This window comes from Garra rufa, chromosome 16, assembly GCF_049309525.1.
Source record: "Garra rufa chromosome 16, GarRuf1.0, whole genome shotgun sequence".
NCBI classification, from domain to species: Eukaryota; Metazoa; Chordata; class Actinopteri; order Cypriniformes; family Cyprinidae; genus Garra; species Garra rufa.
In genome coordinates, this window is record NC_133376.1 from 29,750,966 (window position 1) to 29,778,040 (window position 27,075).

Below are 27,075 nucleotides of genomic sequence, written 5' to 3' on the forward strand. Positions count from 1 at the left end.
CCTTGGATATTTTGTCAAACACATTAGTAGAACAGTGGTATACCTACAGCTAATGTTCCTTTAAATTCTGAGCAATGAAGATTAACAATATTTCAGAAAAAAACAATATAAATTGATGATTTCTTGTTTTTTATTTGGAGTTTAATGCAGCAAAGATGTAACCAGCATTAACCATTCTTTTAGAAGAGGGGTGTACAGAGAATGCTTTTACTGGCTTGCTGTTTGACTCCCCTATAAACCCACCTCTCTCTGTTTACCCAGTGTGCTGCTCCATGTTTTGGGTGGTTGTGGATTTGTTGTTTTTGTATCCCTCACTTGAGCTTGTGTTACCTCGTATAAACACAAACACAGACGTATACAGAGATCTGAATGTCTTAACACTCACTGGTTTGCACAAGCCTGTGCTGAGATGCCACACTGAACCTCCTCACACAAGAGAAGTCAACTGAAAAAAATCGGTGTTGACAGCAGCTCTCCTCTGTGAGGAACAGGGTAGTAGCAGGAGCGAGAGAGAGAGAGAGGAGAGGGAGGAGGGAGTGAGAGTCTAAGGGAGAGAAAGAGAGAGGGGGAGAGAGAGAGAGACTTGTGCACTGAGAGCCAGCCTCAGCCTCTATTGTGGTAAGCAGGCAAGGGAAGGCGTTTAAGGAGCGGACTTTAAACCCACAGGCGCAACACTGGTCACCGCTGTAGAGACCCCCGAAATCAAGGGACAAGGCAACATGGAGGAGGACATGGATGAGGGACAGACCCAGAAGGGTAATGGAATGCTTTTTTCTCTCTCTGTTGTTTTCCCATCCATCTTTTCGAGTGTGTTGTTTACCTTTGTGCCTAATCCCTCACTGCTTTTCATTGTCTCTGATCTTGTGGATTATAAAACGAGGTTATGAAAACTATCAGATTATAGGTTACTATTTTTTTCCATGCAGAAAGAAGCTGTTTTCAATTAAAATTTTTAATGAATTCACCGTTGATGTATTTCATCATGCAAACACTGTGATGCAATGCATGATTTTGAAAATTTTAATTTTAATATGAAAATATAATGGCTGAGCAAGATGCTTGCATTCTTAAAAAAAAAAAGGTTAGATTTTCAATAGGACAATGATTTCAGAGGGGTGTGTGCAGGGGATGGATCCCGTGTGAGCGTGTGTGTGCGTGTGTGAACAATCTGATGGGTCTGCCTTTGTTTGCCGCGCATTTCTGTCAGTCTGTCTGAGGGAGGCTGAGACAGACGGGAGAACCGAATCTGCATGCAGTGGACATTTAAACACTCATCTAATTCAGCCATTCTTTCCCCCCTTTCATTTTCTTGGCTTGCTCTTTCATCTGTGTGCAGGAGCATTTGTTTGCTTTGTGTGAGAGGGAGCTTGCTATTTATAATACCACCATTTACAGGGGCTGAGGTTTCAATCTTAGGGTGGAAATTACCGTGTTTCTATAGAGAAAATATTTGCACATGACTGTGACGAGGAGGCAAAAGAAAAAGCAAAAAAATAATGGAAATGCCAGCTTTCGGAACGCTCTCTTCTCGCCTTCCATCTATGACGGCTCTTTATATTTCAGCGATTTTCCCCTCCTCCCTTTTAAAGCGGTGTGATGATAGCAGCCATGTCAGGTCTGCTGTGCTTAGACTGTCAGTGGGCTTGTGTGATATTTAACACATGAAATATGAGAGGATCACTGGTTTATACTCAGCCCGCTGTGGTGTTTTGGTGTTTTATGAGCGGATTTATTGTTTAATTGATTAGTTGAACTAATAGATGGCATGATCGGCTGCATCTAGTAATTTGATCTGAAAATCACAAATGCATAAAGCCTGGACCACAAAACCAGTCATAAGGATGTTTTTTTTTTTTTTTTTAAGATTTAAACATCATTGAAAGCTGAATAAATAAGCTCTCCATTGATGTATGGTTTGATAGGATAGGACAATATTTGGCCTGTGATACAACTATTTGAAAATCTGCAATCTGAGGGTGCAAAAAAATCTAAATATTGAGAAATTGCCTCTAAAGTTGTCCAAATTAAGTTCTTAGGAATGCATATTACTATTCGAAAATTAAGTTTAATATATTTACGGTAGGAAACTTGCTAAATATCTTCATGGAACATGATCTTTACTTAATATCCTAATGATTTTTCGCATAAAAGAAAAATCGATCATTTTGACCCATACAATGTATTGTTGGTTATTGTGTTGTGGTACAGGATCACATTTGTTTATTTATTCATTTAAGTTGTTTCTAATATAACTACATGTTTTGTTTGTTTTGTTTATAAAAGAAATGCTTATTGTCCATAAAATGCACCTGATGAACTTTATGATGAAAATACAAGGCTAGGACAAGATGTATCTCTCATTTGACATGTTTTTTCTTTAATATTCTCATATGTGCTGAGTGAGATTTCCAAATTGATTTGGGAATCTGGGAATCCCAAAACGTTCTGAGGGATTGACTGATGAACATTATATAGTTCATAAATCCATAAGTATTCTTAATGGTACTATTGTTATCATTATTAAGAAAAACATTTGAGTTGACCAATATTGTATTATCTGCTTCAAGCATTTGGCAGAACTTTCTTCCAAAGTGACTTTGCATTCGAAGCTCACTTGTTTTTACAAGTTTTACAAGTCGAATCCATTACTTTGGTATTGTTAGCACTGTTTGAGCTACAGGAATTACAATTTATATGTGACCCTGGACCACAAAACCAGTCGTAAGTAGCACGTATATATCTGAAGCAATAGCCAACAGTACATTGTATGGGTCAAAATTATAAAAAATTTTTAATGCCAAAAATCATTAGGATATTAAGTAAAGATCATGTTCCATGAAGATATTTTGTAAATTTCCGTTCTGTAAATATATCAAAAATGTATTTTTGATTGGTAATATGCATTGCATATGTTCATTTGGATAACTTTAAAGGCGATTTTCTCAATATTTTTTTGCACTCTCAGATTTCAGATTTTCAAATATTGTAATAACCTAACAAACCAAACATCAATGAAAAGCTTATTTATTCAGCTTTTCAGATGTGTAAATCTCAATTTCCAAAAAATTTACCCTTATGACTGGTTTTGTGTTCCAGGGTCACATATAAAAAGAAGATATAATGCATAATTCCCTTATTCAGTGCCATTTTTCCTAACACATAATATTAACTAATGCTATAACAACTGCAACAGAAGTTTCTTATCTCCATAACAGATAACCACAAGTCTAATAATCAGCTGTAGTATTCACAGACATGCATTGACCGGTGTGTTGACCCTACCTCTGCACAATAGATGGAGTGGGGAACTAAGCGGCCTCATGGGAGAATGGACATTTCATTACCTCTCATGATTATTGGATTAGAGGACATTAGGCCGTTAACACACACAGATACCATCCCACTCCTCATCTTTTATTTATGGCTTTTTCCTGCAAATTTCTGTCATCGCCAGTGTTGACAGAGTTCAGTCTGCTAGTTGGGCTCTTATCAGTCCGTATGGACTGTGTAACATCATCCACTGATAAGATTTTGATAAGAATCATTCATAAAGTAAGCATTCGGCATTGTGTGCTGTTATAGAATGATTCAGTGTGAGGGCATTTATGTGTTTTGATACACACAGATTTTTGCCCATTACCTCACAGGTGTTTTGCCTGCCAATTCAATGCGCTTCTTCTGCGCATGTCTGTTTACTTTCTGACATCGAAACTGGGCAATTTAAAAACCTTATGTTTAAGTTTTCTCACATGAAAGCAGTTGTTTTGAGACAATTTCTAATATTCTGTTACTGCACATGTAAACACACACACTTATCAGAGATTTTTGCACACCACTGCATGTTGTTATGCCTCCTGTACTATTTTTAGCACCTCAGCATGTAACAAACTCGTTTTATTATTAATATCCAATGCGAATTGTGATTGGCTGATGCTTTAGCATTTGTTTGTATAATCCATTCATTCTTGATCCTTTCTCTAATGCGTGATGGATTTGTATAGCACCATATTGTTTTAAACTCCAATGTTGAAATGGAAATGAAAGCGTGATTGAATTCTATACCTCTGTGGGATGCAAGTTATCTGGCAATCCCATTTCCTTCCTGTTTTCATATAGGGCCTACACAACCTTGTGTGATCCAGAGTCCACTTGCAAAGCTGGACACTCCCATTGTTCCCACACTTGAGTCAAACCTCTCAGGGACACTGAAGTTTCACTAATTGTCCTCAAAACTTGAATCATTGCTATTAATAGAAAGTGAATTCTGTGCACTATTGTTCACGCTATTGTTTCAAACAGGCCAAATGACCATGAGAACAGAGAGTGGAACATGAAGCATGTTCTTCAGATAGTTTTCCGTTAGGTTTACAGACAGGGTTTCCTTTAACCCTAAAACACAAATGCAATCTGATTCAAAAATACACTCTTACAAATAAAGGTTCTTTATTGGCATCAATGGTTCTACACTTAAAAATAAAGGTTCCAAAAGGGTGTTTTTGCAGTGATGCCATAGAAGAACCATTTTTGGTCCCCAAAGAACCTTTCAGTGAACGGTTCCTAAAAGAACCATTTTGAAGGACATTTGTGAGCCTGGACCTTAAGTCTTAAGTAGCATGTGTATATTTGTAGCAGTTGTCAAAAATACATTGTTTTGGTTAAAATGATTTTTCTTTTATGCCAAATATCATTAGGATATTAAGTGAAGATCATGTTCCATGAGGATATTTTGTAAATTTTCTACCGTAAATATATCAAAACTTATTTTTTGATTAGTTTAAACAACTTTGAATGCAATTTTCTCTGTATTTTGATTTTTTGCACCCTCAGATTCCATATTTTCAAAGTTGTATCTCTGCCAAATATTGTCCATACATCAATGGAAAACTTATTTATTCAGCTTTCAGATGATGTATAAATCTTAATTTCAAAAATCTTAAATTCAAAAAAACCTTATGAGTGGTTTTGTGGTCCAGGGTCACATTTTAAAAATCGTAAGAACCCCTTTCAACAATAAAGAACCTTTTCTGCATTTGAAAGGTTCCATGAATGTTCAAGGTTCTTTATAGAACCATTGATGCCAATAAAGAACTTTTATTTTGTGTATGAAGAGCTTTGAACATCCATGGAACCTTTTAAATGCAGAAAAGGTTCTTTATAGTCGAAAAAAGTTCTTTAGATTTTTTAAATGTTCTTCAAAATAGTTCTTTTAGGAACTGTTCACTGAAAGGTTTTTTGGGGAACCAAAAATCGTTCTTCTGTGGCATCACTGCAACAAAAAACATTTGGAACCTTTATTGTTAAGAGTGTAAGTTTAAAAAAAAGCTTATTTAATCAGCTTTCAGATAATGTATTATTCTTAATTTCGAAAAATTGACCCTTATGAGTGGTTTTGTGGCCCAGGGTCACATTTTAAAAATCTAAAGAACCCCTTTCAACTATAAAGAACCTTTTCTGCATTTAAAAGGTTCCATGGATGTTCAAGATTTTTAAAATCTTCTTCAAAATGGTTCTTTTAGGAACTGTTCACTGAAAGGTTTTTGGTTCCTCTATGACATTACTGCAACAAAAACCTTTTGGAACCTTTATTTTTAAGAGTGTAAGGTTTCATGAATGTTAAAGGTTTCGTCATAGAAGCATTGATACCAATAAAGAACCAATGAAGAGTGTATAAAGAACCTTAAACATCCATGGAACCTTTCAAATGCAAAAAAGGTTTTTTATATAGTCAAAAACGTTTCTTTAGATTAGATTAGAAACTGATCTTCAAAATGGTTCTTTTAGGAACTGTTCACTGAAAGGTTCTTTGGGGAACCAAATGGATTTTCTATGGCATCACTGCAACAAAAACCCTTTTGGAACCTTTATTTTTAAGAGTTTAAGCTTCTATGAATGTTAAAGGTTTCATCATAGAAGCATTGATGCCAACAAAGAACCAATAAAGAGTGTATAAAGAACCTTAAACATCCATGGAACCTTTCAAATGCGCAAAAAAAAAAAAAAAAAAAAAAAAAAAAAGTTCTTTATAGTCGAAAAAGGTTCTTTCGATTTTTAAAATGTTCTTCAATTTTCTTTTAGGAACTGTTTCCTGAAAGGTTCTTTGGGGAGCCACAATGGTTCCTTTGTGGCATTACTGCAACAAAAACCTTTTGGAACCTTTATTTTTAAGAGTGTAAGGTTTCATGAATGTTAAAGGTTTCATCATAGAAGCATTGATACCAATAAAGAACCAATAAAGAGTGTATAAAGAACCTTGAACATCCATGGAACCTTTTAAATACAGAAAAGGTTCTTTATATAGTCAAAAACGTTTCTTTAGATTAGATTAGAAACTGATCTTCAAAATGGTTCTTTTAGGCACTTTTCACTGAAAGATTCTTTGGGGAACCAAATGGATTTTCCATGGCATCACTGCAACAAAAACCCTTTTGGAACCTTTATTTTTAAGAGTATAAGGCTAAAAACCTGTAAAATATTTTAGTAGTAGTTTACAAGAATGCCGTTTCCAACACAGTTGATGTTTTTCAAATCTAGATGCAAACAAACAGCATACTAAAGAGTCTAAACGGGTTCCTTTGCACTGAGGGAGGGTTTGGTGGAAGATGTGGGAAGTGCGAGAATCTCGCAGGCCTAGCAGCAGCAGCGGGGTTGGATGAAGTCATGTAGTCTTGGCCGTTCCTGCTGCGTTGGGTGCTGGACTGTGTTTTCCCCCCTGTAATCCTTGTAAATGTGTCTCCCATTCAGCCCGTTTGCCGCTGAATGTGTTGACACACGGCGCTGTAAGTGGGTCATGGTGCGCGCACAGGCCCGGCCCATTCTCAGGGCCCGCACCTCCATCGTCATGGCAACCCTGCTGGTTGATTAAACATGCGCAGATTCGGCGCGTAGACGTGCGGTGATGAAACCCCGCGCGCTTTCAGGGAGGGGCCCGGACGGGCGATAGAGACACACAGCGCCCCTCATGTAGCCACTTGATGCCATTGAGTTCAATTGAATTTGAATTCTTTTTATCTGGACGGAAAGAACGGCATTCGGGGTAATGAAATGCTAATCACTTTAAATTGACAAATTATTCAAATCCTTTTGAATGTTATTAAAACAAAGGGCGAAGAGGGCCCAATTGAGCTGGTTATGAATGGAGAGTGGGTAAAAATGTTTTAATACAAATAATTTCACTACACTTCTTGCATCTTGCATCTGTCTTCCTCTCCATCTGCCTCCTACTGTCGCAATCCCTTCACTCTCCCTTTCTATCTCTCTCTCTCCCTTCTGTTGTGCGGATTAGCATTAGCGGCTACGGCCTTTTGTTATGCGGTCTTTGAGAGTCCTGTGAGAACGTTTCCCCTCTGAACGAGTCTGGATGTCAGGGTGACCACTGGTTTGCTGTGACCCCACAGTCGTGGGGATTAATTGGAGGTTGGGGGTGGGGCGAGGCGGGAGTGGCACTGTGGCTGTCAGACTGACAGATGGGCGTTGGGGTTGGGTGGGGTGATTGAGGGACATGGGGGGAGGTGTAGGGGCGACGGGGTGGGAGCAGCGATTGCTTTATTATTGGAGGACCCTCCGGGATAGTGCTTTTGTTGTTAGGGTTAGGCCTGTCTTTCGTGTGCATCATTTTCGGTTTAACATCTGAAAACAATATCCGAATGCTAGTAATATTTATATATTATTAAAGTTTTTGTAAGTTTGAATCTTTTTATTAACATTATGTGCTTTAGTCATTTTAAAAATGTTTTGCTTCAATTAAATTTTATTTCAGTTTTAGTTTTAGTACTTCAATTCCTTAAATTATTATTTCAGTTAACTGGCAATAATGTAATATATAAAAAAGTGCTATGTAAATAAGTTCAGTGTAAATATAAATATATATAGAGAGAGAGAAAGAGAGAGAGAGAGAAATTTTCATTTGAACTAAAAGCATAAATCTAGGCTATGCACTGTATAAAATAAAATAAAATAAAAGCTTGGTGATTTTAGGTTTTAAAATGGCGAAAAAATCATATAAAATATTTAAAAGAAAAATAGAAAACAATTAAAATGTAAATATTAGCAATGTATTTTTAAGTGTACTATAAAATAATTGTATTTTTATTTAATACTAATTTTATCACACATTATTAAATAATATGAAGTATATATAAATCAGAATAAATCAGAATATATCGTTGTAAGTCTGGACAGCAGTAAATACAATATAGTTTATAAATATAAAATATAATATATATTAATATGGTACAATATTTGCTTAATATTTGATTAATATAACAATATTTGATTAATCGCATCCAAAATAAAAGGTTTTGTTTTCATAATATGTGTGTGTATGGTGTGTGTGTGTATATATATATATATATATATATATATATATATATATATATACATGCATATATTATATAAACCAAACTTTTATTTTGGATGCGATTAATTGCGATTAATCATTTGACAGCACACACAAAAAGCAAGAACATCTGCCTATATTGACATGCCTAATATATTGCCTATATATTTAGATTTGCATTTATATACTCAAGATTTATAAATATACATTCTAATTTACAATTATATAGTTAGAATCATAACTATATGTTTACAATGTATATATCCAAACTTAAAAACTAGATTTTCAAATTTAATTCTATTTATTCAGAATTTTAACTCTGATTAGCTTCAATACATTCATGATTTGCATTTATATATTCAGTTTTTTTATCTATATATTGCAACTTAGAATTGCAAGTACATATACACAATTTACATTTAAATATTCAGACTTTCATTCGGATTTACTTTTATTTGTTCATGATTTACACTTTTATTTTACATTTCATATCTATATATTCAGACTTATAACTATATATTCGGATTTACATGTAACTTTTCAGGATTATAACTATATATTCAGATTTACTTCTCTATATTCAGAGTTTACATGTATATATTCAGATTTACCTTTATATGTTCAGAATTTTAACTACATATTCTCATTTACATGTAACTTTTCAGAATTATAACTACATATTCAGATTTTCTTCTATATTCACAACTTACATGTTTATTATTACAATTATTGATTATATTAACACATGTAAGTGAATCTAAAGTTTTTATCCGAGAACAAAATAAGCTAATAACATAATATTTAATACATTCATTTGAATGTCTTAGCTGGTATTGTTTTAAAAAAAACATAAGGAAGACAAAAGGAAGTCATGTTTTCTCTAAAAACATGCTGTATCTTTTGAGCCAGTAGTTGGCAGGTGAACATTCGCCATTAATATTCAAGATCTGAATGGTTTCCTTTAGTATTTTGGACTGAAAATTGGTTTCTTTCACAACAGAGAGTTGCTTTGGTACAGCAAACCATTTCTGGCTTTGGCTGCACTATATAAGAGTATGAGATTGCAACATTTTCTCTGCATGTGATCTCTTGTGAATCTTGCCAGCAAGGCTATCCTGTGAGAATCTGTATTGTAAACAAGATTCAATGCCCTGTATTAACAAAGTGTGTGATCTGCATTCATTTATAATGCCATTTCATGGTCTAACACCCTTGAGAGATGAATATAAGGCTGCTTTGTAAGGTAATGCAATTTGTGGTGGATTCAGAACGTGTGATTACTTTTAGCCAACCAGGAGTCATGCAGTGCTTTCAGCAGTGCGAAGAATCTCATAACAGGATCAAAGGGCCAAGTAGTATTGTGCAAATGCTAATACTGTTATGTAAAATAAGAGGAATATAAACATTTATTATTTGTATTTATAAGAACAAAAATCTAATAGTAGACAGTAAATCTAAAAGTAACATTTTTAAGACAACAAAATGTATTTTTAAATGCTGAACATAGCAAACCCATAGATCTATCAAGTACTACAAGGAATCAGATTCTGTCTATATTCTCTCCTTGCAATCCACAGCAGTTGCTATGGCAACAGGTTGATTCTTTTCCATAGCCACTGTAAAGCCAGGTCTGAGGTTCATTACAGCATCATTACCATAGCGGTGTTTGACAGTATTCAATAATTCACATTCAAAGGCCTGAAATGGGAGCAATAGCCTCAACCAAACCATGCTCGTAACTCTTCACAGTGTAAATCATGCAAGTTCCTGCACTCGTTTTATAAGGACTGGCAAACAAACACTGAGTGGGAACATATGCGAGCTGAAATCAAAGTTTATTCTTCCTCAGGAAGCACAAATGCCAAACTTCCCACACTGCAGAAAATGCAGTTTGGAACGATTATGCAGAAATGCTACCAGTTAATTAACTGTAAGTGATAAATGCTAAAATGTAAAAAAAAAAAAAAAAAACTGTAATTGTAGTGTGTTTTTATAAACATAACAGAAACTATATTATAATTTATGCTGAAAATATATATTAATTTAATGCTACCTGTTTGGTAAAATAATGCTAATTATTAAATAATGTAAAATGTTATATGTATACAGATAAAATATGTGACCACAGACCACAAAATCAGTTATAAAGGTCCATTTTTTTAAATTGAGATTTATACATCATCTAAAAGAGTCATCATCTGAATCAACAAGCTTTCCATTGATGTATGGTTTGTTAGGATAGGACAATATTTGACCAAGATACAACTATTTATATATTTACGGTGGGAAATTATCTTCATGGAACATGATCTTATCCTAATGATTTTTGGCATAAAAGAAAAATAGATAATTTTGACCCACACAATGTATTTTTGGCTATTGCTACAAATATAGCCTACCCGTGCTACTTAAGACTGGTTTTGTGGTCCAGGGTCACGTATGTTAAACATTTTGTACAGAGCATTTCTTAACAGAAAAGTGAGTACTAAGTTTGCTATTTAAGAACAAAGTTTTTTTTAGAAATTACCACACACTTAAATAGACATAATGAAATACAATAAACTTAACTGCAAGTTTGGCTACATCTACATTAATCCGGATACATATGAACATGGTGATTTTGTTTTAAAACAAACAAGCGTTTTCCAAAAGTTTCTCATCCTTACTAAACCGTCAGAAAACAACAAGTCTTGTTTTAGGCCCTGTTTACAGTAGTGCATTTTAAAATGAAAACGATCCTCGTCTTCACTGGTGTTCTCACTGCATTTCAGAAATGATCTCAGTCTACACTACACAGCTAAAAGCGCATGTCACATGACCATTCAGGCTACATGCATCATCAAGGATGTCTTATTTAAGAGAAGTAATTGTAATAAAATTGAATGTTATTCCTTGGGGTGTAAAAATACTGCAATTTAACGGTTACTTTTTTTTAATGATCCTTTAAAATGAGACACAACAAATGAGCAATGTGAATGTGGGCAGCTATACCATAGTTTTCAAAGTCTCTGTTTTGGTTTGCTTAAACTGAAACGCAACCCTGGAGTTTTCAGACTAAAAGGGGTCTGCAGCATTTTTTAAAGTCTCTGTTTTCGAGTGTCGAAAACACCAGAGTAGTGTTAATAACAGGCGTAACTGTAGCAAAAGTTATGTGTTTTAAAACGAAAATGCACTAGTGTAGGCATAGCCTGAAACTCAACCCCCGAGTTTTCAAACTAAAATGAGATTTGGAGCGTTTTGGAAAGTCTCCGTTTTTGAGGATCGAAAAAGCCTGACTAGTGTAAAAACAAACGTAGCCTGAAACACAACCCCAGGGTTTCAAACTAGTCTCCGTTTTTTAAGGGTCGAAAACACTGGAGTAGTGTAACCAACAGGTGTAACCATAGCAAAAGTTATGCGTTTTGAGTTTGCTGAAACACAACCCCAGGGTTTTAAACTAAAACGGGATCTGCAGCGTTTTCGAAAGTATTCATTTTCAGGGATTAAAAACACTGGAGTACTGTAAACAACAGGTGTAAACATAGCAAAAGTTATGCGTTTTAAAACGAAAATGCACTAGTGTAAACATAGCCTGAAACGCAACCCCAGGGTTTCAAACTAAAACGGGATCTGCAGCGTTTTCAAAAGTATCCATTTTCAGGGAGCGAAAACACTGGAGTACTATAAACAACAGGTGTAACTGTAACAAAAGTTATGTGTTTTAAAATGAAAATGCACTAGTTTAAACGTAGCCTGAAACGCAACCCCAGAGTTTTCAAACTAAAATGGGATCTGAAGTGTTTTCGAAAGTCTTCGTTTTCAAGGGTTGAAAATGCCAGAGTAGTGTAAACAACAGGCGTAACCGTATAGCAAAAGTTGTGCGTTTTAAACGAAAATGCACTAGTTTAAACGTAGCCTGAAACGCAACCCCAGAGTTTTTAAACTAATATGGGATCTGAAGTGTTTTGGAAAGTCTTCGTTTTCAAGGGTTGAAAACGCCAGAGTAGTGTAAACAGCAGGTGTAACCGTAGCAAAAGTTATGCGTTTTAAACGAAAATGCACTAGTTTAAACGTAGCCTGAAACGCAAGCCCAGAGTTTTCAAACTAAAACGGGATCTGCAGCATTTTCGAAAGTCTCCATTTATGAGGGTCAAAAATGCCAGAGTAGTGTAAACAACAGGCATAACTATAGCAAAAGTTCTGCGTTTTAAACGAAAATGCACTGTAAACGTAGCCTAAAAAGCAAGCCCAGAGTTTTCAGACTAATATGGGATCTGCAGTGTTTAGGAAAGTTCAAGTTTAAGTGTCGAAAACACTGGAGTAGTGTAAACAACAGGTGTAACCATAGTAAAAGTAATGTGTTTCAAAACAAAAATGTACTAGTGTAAACGTAGCCTGAAACGCAAGCCCAGAGTTTTCAAACTAAAATGGGATCTGCAGCATTTTCGAAAGTCTCCATTTATGAGGGTCAAAAATGCCAGAGTAGTGTAAACAACAGACATAACTATAGCAAAAGTTCTGCGTTTTAAACGAAAATGCACTAGTGTAAACGCAGCCTAAAATGCAACCCCAGAGTTTTCAAACTAATATGGGATCTGCAGTGTTTACGAAAGTTCAAGTTTAAGGGTCGAAAACACTTGAGTAGTGTAAACAACAGGTGTAACCATAGTAAAAGTAATGTGTTTTGAAATAAAAATGCACTAGTGTAAATGTACCCTTAGTTTGAAAACTCAGGGTTGCATTTCAGGCTACGTTTTCATTTTAAAATGCATAACTTTCGCTACTGTTACACCTGACGACCATGTAAACAATAACATCATGTTCATTGTGAATGGCTATGTGACATGCGTTTTTTTTTTTTTTTTGAAGATCGTTTCTGAAACACAGTGAAAATGCCAGTGTAGACAAAGGATCACTTTAAAAATAAAAAATTAAAAAAAAAACTGTTAACAGGGCCTCAGTGTGGACGGAAGGCCACAACAGAAAGTAAAAGATGTGTTTTCAAAGCATAATGCACTTGTCTCATCTGTTCCAGAGATGTAAAATCTAAACTTAAAGTAATGAAACTTTGGTATGAAACACATGAAGGCAATCGTTTGGAACAAACTTAATCAGAATGACTAAGTGTCAAAGTCCATCCTCGCATCCTACCGTCCATTTTGTTATTCATGAATCATACTGTTATGATTCACTCTGATATATGATGCCAAGGGGAGAATTTAAAATAGTCTGCCGCAGGGGCAATTTTGCACATCATTGGAGAGTAACAAATACACACACACACAGAAAGAGAGAGAGAATCAACTGGACCTCACTGGACCCTCAGTCTGAATGGATTGAGGATTTACTTCCAACCGTCTGGGTACTTGGTAGTCTTGTCAGGCAGCTAGACACTAGGAAGAGCACAGAAGACTACTTACACTAGCTTTGCTTTCTGTGCAAGAATACTGCTCTGTTAAATGACAGACGACTGCTGAAATTAAACGTAATGGATGGAGAAAAACCTAAACCACAAAACCAAATATGATCAATAGAATCAAACACAGACACACAAACATCTTGATGATTAAAAAGCATCTTGTTTTTCTCAGAGATGAATAACATGATTTTTTGTTTTCTTTCTGCTCTCAGGATGTATGGAGTGTTGTCTGAAGTGTCTAGGAGGAATCCCTTATCCGTCCCTGATTGCCACCATCCTGCTGTATGCTGGAGTGGCGCTTTTCTGTGGATGTGGACATGAAGCTCTTTCTGGAACGGTCACCATCCTCCAGAACTACTTTGAGGTGATCAGGGGACCTGGAGACGGTCTGGATGTGTTTACAATGTAAGTGTCAGCAGCATTTTGAACCACCCTTTCCTTCTCACTGTAGATTTTCATGTATATGACCCTGGACCACAAAACCAGTCATAAGGGTCAATGTTTTTGAAATTGAGATTTATACATAATCTGAAAGCTGAATAAATAAGCTTTCCATTGGTTAGTTGATAAGACAATATTTGGCCAAGATACAACTAATTGAAAATTTGGAATCTGAGGGTGCAAAAAAAAAACAAAATATTGAGAAAATTAAAGTTGTCCAAATGAAGTTCTTGCATATTGCTAATTAAGTTTAGATTTATTTACGGTAGGAAATTTACAAAATATATATCTATCTACTGGTATGTAGCAAAAATATCTAAATTCTTTAAATAAAATTGCAACAATTTTTTTTTTATTATTATTTTGGCAGTTTTTAAACGTATTAAACATTTGGGAGAATGAGGCCACTTTTTGCAATAAATAAATGTTTGGTTTTTTTTTTTCATGTAATTGTTACTATATACCTCAGGTTGTTGTGTATGCATGTAAACTAAAACAAGTTAGCTAATTATTATGGTTTTATAACAGTGACCCTTTAAAAAAAAAGTCCTTCAGCTTCGCAAGGTAGGGTTAAAATGAGTGTGTGAATGGGTTTAATAGTACAGCCATTAAATACTTATATAAAAATGAGACAAACAATTTTGGATAATTTTGAGCTTTTTTTACTGCCATCAAAAATATACAACATAAATGTAAAAAAAAAAAAAAAAAAAAATTAAATTAGTATGTTTCTCCTGTTTTTACCCGAGCATTTTTTTTTATTATATTATTATATATATTATTTTTATTTATTATTTCAGTGTACAGTTAACACTGTACATATGTAGTACGTATGAAGTTTTGGGGCTAAACTGAGCCATTGACTCAACATGACTGGCAGGTTTTACCCCACAAACCTCCTTTTGACAAAGCTGTTTTGCACAGGAGCTAAGATCCACAATTATGATAAATTTATTATGCAAAATAATGCTGAATGTGCATGTTTTGTAGTTTACACTGACTTAAATGAACATATAATAATGCCCAAGATTATCCATTTTAATTAATTTACAAAACTTTAATAACATGGATTCTCTCCATGTGCTTTGAGTCCAAAATGGATTGAGTAATGTGAATTATACTGCCTTAAAGGGATAGTTTAAGAACGAAGGTCTTACGGGTTTGGAATGACACGTAATGAATGACAGAATTTTCATTTTTGGGTGAAATATTCCTTTAATATGATAAATACATAAGTACTTTTTTTATTATTATTACACAGATACAAGGAATGGTTTATTTTAACCACTGGCTCATCTTACCTCATTCTCCCCTAACAATTCTAATAATTTTAATAATTTAGAAATGTATGAACATATATTGACTTTATATGTGACCCTGGACCTAGTCTTAAGTAGCAAGGGTATATTTGTAGCAACAGCCAAAAATACACTGTATGGGTCAAAATTATAGATTTTTCTTTTATGCCAAAAATGATTAGAATATTAAGTAAAGATCATGTTCGATGTAAATTTCATATCGTAAATATATCAAAACGTAATTTTTGATTAGTAACATGTATTTCTAAGAACTTAATTTGGACAATTTTAAAGGCGATTTTCTCAATATTAAGATTTGTTTGCACCCTGATTCCAGATTTTCATTTAAATCATACATCAATGAAAAGCTTATTTATACAATGTATATAATGTATAAATGTCAATTTCAAAAAATGTACCCTTATGACTGGTTTTGTTGTCCAGGGTCTCATATAAATAGATTCAAATAATTATTGACTTTATATCCTTCATTTTCCACAGCATTGACATTATCAAGTATGTGATCTATGGCATTGCCTCTGCATTCTTCGTGTATGGCATTCTTCTGATGGTCGAAGGCTTCTTCACCAGTGGGGCCATCAAGGACCTGTATGGAGACTTCAAGATCACCACCTGTGGACGCTGCGTCAGCGCATGGGTGAGAAATCATTGGGAGAGCTTCATCCATTGTAATTTAGAAAAGGGCAACGGCAAAGCCACTAAGAGTAACTGCCGCACATAAATATGGCATCCGTTTATGGGCTATAAAAATTACAGTACATAGTGAACTCGGCAAGTTATTCTCTTCTCATTTGTGCCAAGCGAAACATGAAATATATTGTGTGGTTATTGTAATTAATTTATAACGCTTTTAATTTAGTCTAATTCTTAATGTTTTTTTTTTATTTAGTGCTTGATTTGACATTTAGATATTAGTCTTAAACTGTCTTTTTCTTCAGTTCATCATGCTGACATACATCTTCATGTTGGCTTGGCTGGGTGTGACAGCATTCACCTCTTTGCCTGTCTTCATGTATTTCAACATCTGGACCATTTGCCAAAACACGACCATTCTGGAGGGAGCAAGTTTATGTCTTGACCCGCGTCAGTTTGGTATGTTTTACAATCGGTGGATTTTAGTTCCAGATGTGGTTTTTGTTGATGTAATTTTGTTCTTTCTTACTGGTACTTATCCATATTAAAAAGTGTAATTTCCATAACCTCATATACCCTAAAAACACGATAGTGTTCTTGATCAATAAGAAACGCTATTTATTATAGGTGTTGTGCCCATCGGAGAGGAGAAGACTGTATGTGCAGGATCAGAGAAGTTCTACAAAATGTGTGAATCAAATGAGGTGAGTAAACATCTGTGTGAAGTATAAACAGGTACACTAAAGTCTAATGTTTTCAAATTAGTGTATAGATCATTTCCACAGTAAAAAGCAATCCAAGACTCATTTCTCTCTCTCAATGTTTTCTTTTTTTCTGAAAGCTGGATATGACTTTTCATCTGTTTGTGTGTGCGCTGGCTGGAGCTGGAGCAGCAGTCATTGCCATGGTGAGTTTTGACTAATGTAATACAATTGTACTTAGTTCAGACTGTATATTAAACTTGCATTGTATATATTTATTTACTTTAGTTAAGACTAGGGCTGTCACTAATGATTATTTTGGTAGCTGAGTAATTGGTCGATTATTCAGACGATTACTCAAAGAATCGTATTATTATCATTATTTTTTTCTGCTTCGCATATATTTATTTACTTAGTTCAGAATCAGTCGATTATTCTGACGATTATTCGAGTAATCAGATAATTATAATTATTTTTTTCCACATTGTATATATTTATTTACTTAATTCAGGCTAGGGCTGTCACTAATGATGATTTTGGTAGTCGAGTGATCGGTCAGTTATTCTGACAATTAATCGAGTAATAGTGTAATTATAATTATTTTTCACATTGCATATATTTATTAACTTAGTTCAGACTAGGGCTGTCACTGTCAATTATTTTGGCAATCGTGTAATCAGTCGATTATCCTGATGTTTTTTTTTCTGCGTCACATATATTTATTTACTTAGTTCAGGCTAGGGCTGTCATTAACGTTTATTTTTGTAATTGAGTAATCGGTCGATTATTCTTATGATTATTCGAGTAATCTGATCATTATAATAATTTTCTTCCACATTGCATATTTATTTACTTAGTTCAGGCTAGGGCTGTCATTAACGTTTATTTTTGTAATTGAGTAATCGGTCGATTATTCTTACGATTATTCGAGTAATCTGATCATTATAATAATTTTCTTCCACATTGCATATTTATTTACTTAGTTCAGACTAGGGCTGTCATTAACGTTTATTTTTGTAATTGAGTAATCGGTCGATTATTCTTACGATTATTCGAGTAATCTGATCATTATAATAATTTTCTTCCACATTGCATATTTATTTACTTAGTTCAGACTAGGGCTGTCATTAACGTTTATTTTTGTAATTGAGTAATCGGTCGATTATTCTTACGATTATTCGAGTAATCTGATCATTATAATAATTTTCTTCCACATTGCATATTTATTTACTTACTTAGTTCAGGCTAGGGCTGTCACTAATGGTCAATTATTCTGACAATTAATCAAGTAATCGTATAATTATAATAGCTGTTTTCCTGCATGGCATATATATATATGAGCAATATCACATGAGTAGACTTGAGATATGGCTGTATATCGGCACGGTTGTGATTCGCTGTAGGCACGAGGCCGCAGTGCCGTAGGTAATCACAGAGTGCCGATATACAGCCATATCTCAAGTCTTCGAGTGTGATATTGCGTTTATACAACAGTTCGACGGCACGAGTGTGTAAATGCATAAAAAAATAACAACGGGGTGTCTTTAAAAAACCTCTTTTGTGCGAATTATTCCTTCCGCCATGAATTCAAATCAAAGTTTGACGGTTGATCAGCTGAGCATAAGCTTCTTCGTTACTAGTTCCAAAACGTCACTTTAGAACTAGTAACGAAGGAATGTTGAGTTGCTTCATTGAAAGCCTATTGTATTACTGTATTAAAATCTCACTGTATCATGTTTGAGTATTATGACAGAGAGATGGACTGAGCAAGTCATTAACGTACCTGCATCTGATAGAGCATTCATTATTTAGTTTGAATGTTTACTGAAGAAAGCGTTAATATCTGTTCATCTATTAAGGGTGATTTTGCTGCTCAGTGCATTTATTCGCTGTGGCAAACTGTTGTTAAAGCTAAAAATAACTTCCGCTTAACTTAACTAGCGATACCAGTAGAATATCTCACGGTTCTCAACCAATCAGATTTGAGAACCAGAAAGAACTGTTGTATAAATATAAAGATATAATATTATATATATATATATATATATATATATATATATATATATATATATATAATATTATATTATATTTCCTCTCAACATAATTGTAAAAGTCCTAATTTTACAAAAGATATTAGAAAAATTGTCATGTAAGCTAATTTAAATTTCCCTTTTTTAAACTGGCAGCAATGTGTTATTTTGGTAATGATGATGCCAATCGAATTAATGACATCACCTTCTTCTGCTTCTTTATGTGGGTCTAAACTAAAGTCATGAATCACTGTCACTGCTTTCCTAGGGCATTCTGGGAGGGGAAAAAAATTGAGCATTGGGGGCGTTGTCAGCTCTCTCTTATTGGCTTTTCTTTGTTGTTATTTAACATCCTTCTTTTATCTTTGTGCCTGTTTTCTTTTTTCTTTTCTCTCTCCGTCTTTCTCTTCGTCTCTCTCTCACGTACACGGAGAGACGCTGGGCATGTCGTTTTGTTGTCATGGAAACTGCGAGAAGAAAGGCCCTAGAGCTTGTAGCAAGCAGCACTCAGTAATTTGCGAGGAACCATTTTCTGAAAAAGAGAATGTGGTTGTTAGTCTGGGATGATGTAGCAAATTATAGAAAGAGCTTTTCCGTCCCCTGCTGTGGAAAGAGCAAATTTAACTGATTGTTAAACACAATGCGTCCGGGGAAGGGTAATAATAACCAGGATTTTTCTTTTGTCAGGAGGAGAAAAATCAGGGTGTGGCCCTATTCAAATAAGCATGCATAATAACAGTCTGATTTGCATGATTATGCACCGAAGTATACAACATATAGTCATATAGTGTATGCTGTCATGCAGGACAATAATTCACTCAGTTTAAAAAAAAAATATATAAATATAATTTAGACTAAAATCAAGACTGCTGCTTATTACCTCATGCGGTTTGATTTCTTGTGGTGTGCGATAACCTATTTTGCATTTTTTTTTCACACCTTCAGTAGATTACATAATAGAAACTAGGGCCTTTATCAAGGTATTTTCATGCGTATTTGAAGTCGACTAAAGAATTTCCTCCTAAGCAAGGCACAATGCCAGCACACGTATGAGAGGAGTCTGGCTGCTTTACAATGCTGCCTCCTGCTGGTGTCACTGCTAATTTTAGAGTGACAAACATGCGTCATCACAGTCTGCTGTCAACTTGCAGATCTGTCTTTCTTATTCTAATTAATTAACAATTATTATAATGCATATGTACACACACTACTGGTCAAATGTTTAAAATAAGATTTTTTTAAAGGAGTGTCTTATGCTCATCAAGACTGCATTTATTTGATCATAAATAGAAACAATATATAGTAATAATAGTATTTTTTATCCACAAAAAGCAACACTGAGAATAGGATAAGAATAAATTCTTGAGAGACAAATCAGTTTTTTAGAATGATTTCTAAAGGATCATATGACACTGATGACTGGAATGACTGAAAATTTAGCTTTGCCATTAAATTGCATTTTAAATGTGCATTAAAATAGTCCATGTATGTATACGGACACACACACTGCATTTTCCAACCTTGTGACTAAAAGTGTGTGTGCAGTGAAAAAATTTTGTAGAAACAAATTTCACTCCTAGTAAATTCCTAGTAAATTTCACAGATGTGACCCTGGACCACAAAACCAGTCAAAAGTAGCACAGGTATATTTAAAATGCACTATATGGGTCAAAATTTTTCTTTTGTGTCAAAAGTCATTAGGATATTAAGATATTTTGTACATTTCCTATGGAAAAACTTTTTGATTAGTAATGTGCATTGCTAACAACTTTAAAGGCGATTTTCTCAGTATTTAGATTTTTTTGCACCGATTTCAGATCTCGGCCAAATATTGTCCTATCCTAACAAACCATACATTCATAGAAAGCGTATTTATTATTATATAAATTGTATAAATCCCTTATGACTGGTTTTGTGGTCCAGGGTGACAAATAATTGCAAATAAATGGCAATCTTAAAATTGTACAATATTTTCTTCATATTATTTTAAATATTAAATCATATCAATAACTTTTGAGTTGTTGTTACAATTTCAAAGAAGCATTTTTTACTGCGTTTATGCACATAAATTGTATGATATATTTACATATTAATTATTTATTTTTGAATTAACTATTTTTGAATTAATTAAAATGTAATGTAACAATAATACAATTAATAAGTTAATTGCTTTCAAAAGAAGAATAAGGTTACAGTACAATTCAAGAACAGTAAATTGTTCTCTATATTCAATCTGACAATGTATTTAAACTACCAGTCAAAAGTTTGTGAACAGTAAGATTTTTAACTTATTTAACCAAGCCTACATTTATTTGATCCAAAATACAGCAAAAGCAGTAATATTGTGAAATATTTTTACTATTTAAAATAACTGCTTTCTATTTAAATATATTTTAAAATGTAATTTATTCCTGTGATCAAAGCTACATTTCAGCATCATTACTCCAGTCTTCAGTGTCACATGATCCTTCAAAAATCATTCTAATATGCTGAATTTGCTGTCCAAGCTACATTATTATTATTATTATTATTATTATTATTATTATTATTATTATTATTATTATCAATATTTAAAACAGTTGAGAACATTTTTAACAGGATTCTTAGATAAATAGAAAGATCCAAAGATCAGCATTTATCGGAAATAAAAAGCTTTTGTAACATTATCGAATATACTGTACCTTTTTTGAAATTAATACTTTTATTTAGCAAGGATGCTTTAAATTGATTCAAAGTAATAATAACGACATTTTAATATAAATATTTATATATGAGATAAATGCTGTTATTCTTAACTTTCTATTTATCAGAGAAACCTGAAAAAATTCTACTACGCTACTTTCAACATAATAATTATAAATGCTTTTCAGCAGCAAATCAGAACATTAGAATGATTTCTAAAGGATCATGTGACTGGAGTAATGATGCTAAAAAATCAGCTTTGAAATCACAGAAATAAATTACATTTTAAAATATATTCAAATAGGAAAAAAGTTATTTTAAATAGTAAAAATATTTCAGAATTTTAGTGTTTTTTTTCTGTACTTTAAATCAAATAAATGCACACTTGGTGAGCAGAAGAGACTTCTTTAAAAAACATTAAAAATCTTACTGTTCAAAAACTTTTGACTGGTAGTGTACTTTTTTCAAATAAATAATAAAATTCTCAAATGTTGACTTTACATTAATCTTACTTGAATAAATATGTTTAAAAAATTAAAGAATTATAAGTGTGTTTTGTAAGAACAGTTGTATCAGAATAATATAAATGCAATGGTTTAGTTGACTCTTTGTTGCCGCTGTTTAATATTACTTCTTGTTGTTTCAGATCCACTACCTGATGGTACTCTCTGCCAACTGGGCCTATGTGAAGGACGCATGTAAAATGCAGAAATACGAGGACTGCAAGTCCAAGGAGGAGCAGGAGCTGCATGACATCCACTCTACACGCTCCAAGGAACGGCTCAATGCCTACACATAAGACAGGAAGCAGCAGTGAGGGCGAGAGGACCCTCAGTGCTTTCACTTCCTGTTGAAGGGAGTTTTGGCACTGGTGCAGTCCAGGTGGTGTGTCGTATGACCAACCCCATGGCCAACCCATTACCTCTCGCACAAACATTATTATTATTATTATTATGATTATTATTATTATTATTATTATTAGTGCTAGCAGTAGTGTTGTAGTTTTTTTCACATTATTGTATTTCTTTTTTTAAGCGATTGTACTGGTTTCTTTTTCTTTCACCACATATTTGAATATTTCTCTTTTTAAACATTTTAGTATCAATACATAAATCATTCTTATGTAGAGGGTCGGTTATTGGGGTAAAAAAAAGCACATTTTTCATGTGTGTCTGTCTCTTAAAGTCTCATTAACAAGGACTTAAAGCATGAAAAAAATTTTGGTAAAACAAACAAAAAAATTTCTTTCTCTCTCTCTTTCTCTCCTTTTTTTAATCATCAGAAGGTATGAAGCCCGAAACCAGCAGATGGCTTGTTCATTCTGCATTATTTTGGTAAAAGAAAACTCAAAAACTGAGACAGAAAAGACAAAAAACAAATTAAGATATAACAGATGTACCATAAAGTGTTTATTTATTATTTTTCTACAGATGTCATTGCATAGCCTATCAAGATGATTACAAGACGACAAAATGGTTATTATTTGCTTGCTGTGCCAGTCCAGTTTTCAGACCGCATCGTGCCAGTAGGTGGCGTTGTAACTTCTCTGAGAGGGAGAGGAACTTTCTGACCACTTTTAAGTGGACATGAAACATTAAACTCTTACTATAGTGTCAACGACCCCCTTTTCAGCAACAATGCTACTCTCCCTTTACTGGAAGCAAGCGACACATGTACAAGCCTACAGCGTTATGACCCCCTCTTTTTTATTTTCCTACACAAATATAGACACAGGGTTTTTATTTGACGTTTTTTGCTTTTTAGCTTTTGTACATAGTCATTCTGTAAATGTATGTACTGTATGTTAGCACTTAAACTTCAGGTGAATTCGTATTAGATTGAAAACACATTCCATGACAGGATAGGGTGGGCGGAGGGAGGGCGTTCTTCTGAAAAACCCAAGAAAAAAAGACGGAGGAGAAGCAAAATCCAGGCGACACGGTAATGTTTTGTGACAGATCACTTTCTTTCGGTGTATGGCAAGTCGTTTTAGCCTAAAATATACTATGCGTTACTCGTCGTAATTGCATTTTTACTAGTAACAATTCAATTAGAGAGCTCTATAATTCAGTTCCTACTAGTAACAATGCCAGTTAGAGAGCTCTCAAAATCATTTTTTACTAGTAATAATTCCACTTAAAGAGCTCTCTAGTTCAGTTTTTACTAGTAAGAATTCCGATTAGAGAGCTCTCTAATTCAATTGTTACTAGTAAGAACTGAATTAGAGAGCTCTATAATTCAATTACAGAGCACTGCAATTAAACATATCTTTAATGTGTTTTTTACTAGTAATAATTAAATTAGAGAGCTCTCTAATCAGAATTGTTACTAGTAAAAACTGAATTAGAGAGCTCTTTAAGTGGAATTATTACTAGTAAAAATTGATTTAGATAGCTCTCTAATTGTAATTTTTGCTATTAATAATTAAATTGTGGAGCTCTCTAATTGTAATTCTTACTAGTAATAATTCAATTGCAAAGCTCTGTAATTAAAAATGAATGGAAGTCAATGGAGACATATGACTAGTAAAAATTTATTTGTAGTGCTCTCTAATTGGAATTGTTACTAGTAAGAATTAGTTATAGAACTCTGTAATTGAATTGTTACTAGTAAAAATGCAATCACGACTAGTAACGCTTAGTATATTTTAGGCTAAAACGGCTTGCCATATCAGTGGGCTTTTGTTTCTTTCCAAAGGGGAATATCATGACGAAAACAAATATTTAAAGAGCTTATACTATTGACAGTTACTCGTTGTCTTGCTAACAAGTCATTATTATATTGGACCGATGGAAATGTCTTCTCATTCTTTTAATGCCTGGCAAGTCATGTTCTGTCAGTGTTTCTAAGAGCTAGTTTCGTGCACTTATTTGACCATTTTGTGAGCTCTTTCTCGGTGTAAGTGCATCGGGGTTCCGGCCCTGTAATGTTAGGTAAAGACTGTGAACCTAAGTGTTATTTGTGGCATGGTCATGCATTCAGTGGTAATCGTTTTTACTGGATCAAAAAAATAATAATGATGATAATAATAATAATGAAAAAAAAATCTGAAAAAAAAAACAAGAAAAACACTTTTCATTTCATCTTTTTATGAGTTTGTTATATGCGACTGTCTTGCTGGGTCATCCCCTTCCTCATAATGTGCAGTAATTTGAATCCTATGCTGAATACATTGCGCTGAAACTCCTACTCTTCGATGGTAGTGTTTGATTTGTGCCTGTTTACTTTGTGGTGATCTCTCTAACTCCTCTGAGTCCTCCTCTCACCTTTCTATTACTATTGCTTGTTGAGCCCCTAACTTGATGCTTTCTCTGAACCCTCACCTCTCTCCCTATCTCTCTTTCTCTCTCTCTTACTCTGGCTCACTCTCTCTGTCCTCGTATACTAGTCTTTTTGTACTCTCACTAAAGAATGCTTAGTAGCAAGCTGTACCATTAATTTGTTTTGTACATAAATGTGCCAACCGCTTGACAGTGGCTTTTCTGATCTGTAGGGACAAACTGCTTGCATAAATAAACTACACTGGTGTACTTGTTAATAAATACTCTTATGGTTGTTATTGTTCTTAACAGTCTGTGTATCATTCACGTCACACACACTCTATGTTTTGTTGGTTTACCTTACTGTGGTAAGATCTAAAGGGGATGCACAAAGTAATTTGTAATGATCAAACTAGAAAACAGTATTTGCAACTGCATGATGACAACTAAAATATGACTCTAAAGCTTTAGATATGTATTTTCATAAACTCACATTGTTGTTTATAACAACAAAATTACTAAAATAACAGGTAAAAATAGTTCAGTGGTATGTGCCACTGTTAACATATTAAATATTTAAGACACCAAAATTCAAATGTTTAGTTTTTTGACTTTGGTTTGTTTTTTTATTCTCACCAATGCTGCAATTATTTGATAAAAAAAATACTGTAATATTGTGAAATATCATTACAATTTTAATTACTGCTGTCTGTAATTATATATTTTAAAATGTAATTTATTTCTGTAATGGCAATATTGAATTTTCAGCAGCCATTAATCCAGTCTTCAGTGGCATTTTTAAACAATTTAATGTGTCATTGCTGAATACGAGTATTAAGTTATTAAAATAAAAAAGTACTGACCCCAAACTTTTGAACAATATTGTTTCTACAGCTCTGTTGTTTTCACTTAAACCACATGGAGGCAGGCTACAAAAGGACATCTCTCTTGTCTTAGACCACTGTATATAACGTGATAAATGCCTTTTGATTTTAGGGCCTTATTATTTTTCCATGTTTTCACAGCAGTTATTTCTTCATCTGATGTTATGTTCAAAAAAACATTTTTTTTTTCAGTTAACCATAAATTAACAGACACATAAATAACAACATCTACAGTACTATACTACTTCTACTGCTAATACTACAAAAAAATTAAATTAAATAATAAAAAACTATCTAGCTATAATAAAAACTATAACATAGCCCAAACTGTAAAAATATATGGCATTTTAGTTGTTTCAATTATTTTTTTTTTATGTTGACACAACTTGCCGTTTCTGAATTTGCTCATTCACTGCCTCAACTAGTTTGTAAGTTGACTGAACTAGAGTATTTGTCCTCTCAACTTAAAACGTGTATAATCAATTCAATAACAATATCACATTCTCAATATCGATGTAAACAACAGCACGGATTGCACGATTAATACGGCTAATGTGTCGTTCTTGTCATTTATGCTGTCTAAACCATGGACAAAATGTACGGAAGCTACTAAATAGTAGAGAAGGCAGGAATAGCAGGAAAGGGCACAATATTTTGACAAACTAAAGTTAATAGGTGATAAGGATACGCACAAGCTTTATTTCTTAAAATATTAGTCTAATATTTCACCGACCTGAACAGATATTCTCACCATATAAAAATCCCTAACCACAAACGCCTTTTGTTCCTCAGTATTTTGCAATTTTTTCTTTGATTTGTTATAACTTTTGGCAGTCTATTGTACTCCAAATGTTTATCCTGGTCTGACCAATTAGTACAGCACAAAACATGACAATAATTGACCATTTTCAGCAGCAATAATCAGCAAATATTGACCATTTTCAGCAGCAATACTCAGTTTAATATGTAACTTTCGTTCAGTTCAGTGGCTTTGTTTACATTCAGTGCCACCAATATGGCCGACTGACGATGTGTCTTAAAAATACTCTATTCAATGCACTTTTTGAACACTTGTCATTTTCTTACAGATGACGAACATCAAAATGAAACTATTAAAATTTCACAAAACTGAGTGGAAATTATTGCGACAAGGTAAAAGTATGCAAACCAGATGTTGTTATAACATAAGGATGGACACATTTCATAATGATGTTTTTAATTAGGCATAGCCTGTGCATGTTTTCCCTTGATGCTCATGTTGTACTTTGGCCTAGATAAACACACCCCTGGCAATTAATCATGTTTTGACAAATTGTTCCTGAAGGGAAATATGTTTATTAGGCTACCTAATGTACCTCAACAAGTTTTTATTTATCCACCCTTTTCTTCCCG

At 33.8% G+C, this 27,075-nt stretch overlaps 1 protein-coding gene across 1 annotated transcript; it reads left to right on the forward strand.

Moving 5' to 3' along the window:
- Nucleotides 1-462: 462 nt before the first annotated feature.
- Nucleotides 463-25,108, forward strand: gpm6aa (glycoprotein M6Aa). The gene is made up of 7 exons (XM_073820489.1): nucleotides 463-756; nucleotides 13,946-14,138; nucleotides 15,974-16,130; nucleotides 16,432-16,585; nucleotides 16,754-16,830; nucleotides 16,968-17,033; nucleotides 22,186-25,108. Exons 1-7 carry the CDS (start codon nucleotides 720-722, stop codon nucleotides 22,336-22,338), a joined length of 837 nt encoding a protein of 278 aa, XP_073676590.1. The 5' UTR covers nucleotides 463-719; the 3' UTR covers nucleotides 22,339-25,108.
- The last annotated feature ends 1,967 nt before the right edge of the window (nucleotides 25,109-27,075 follow it).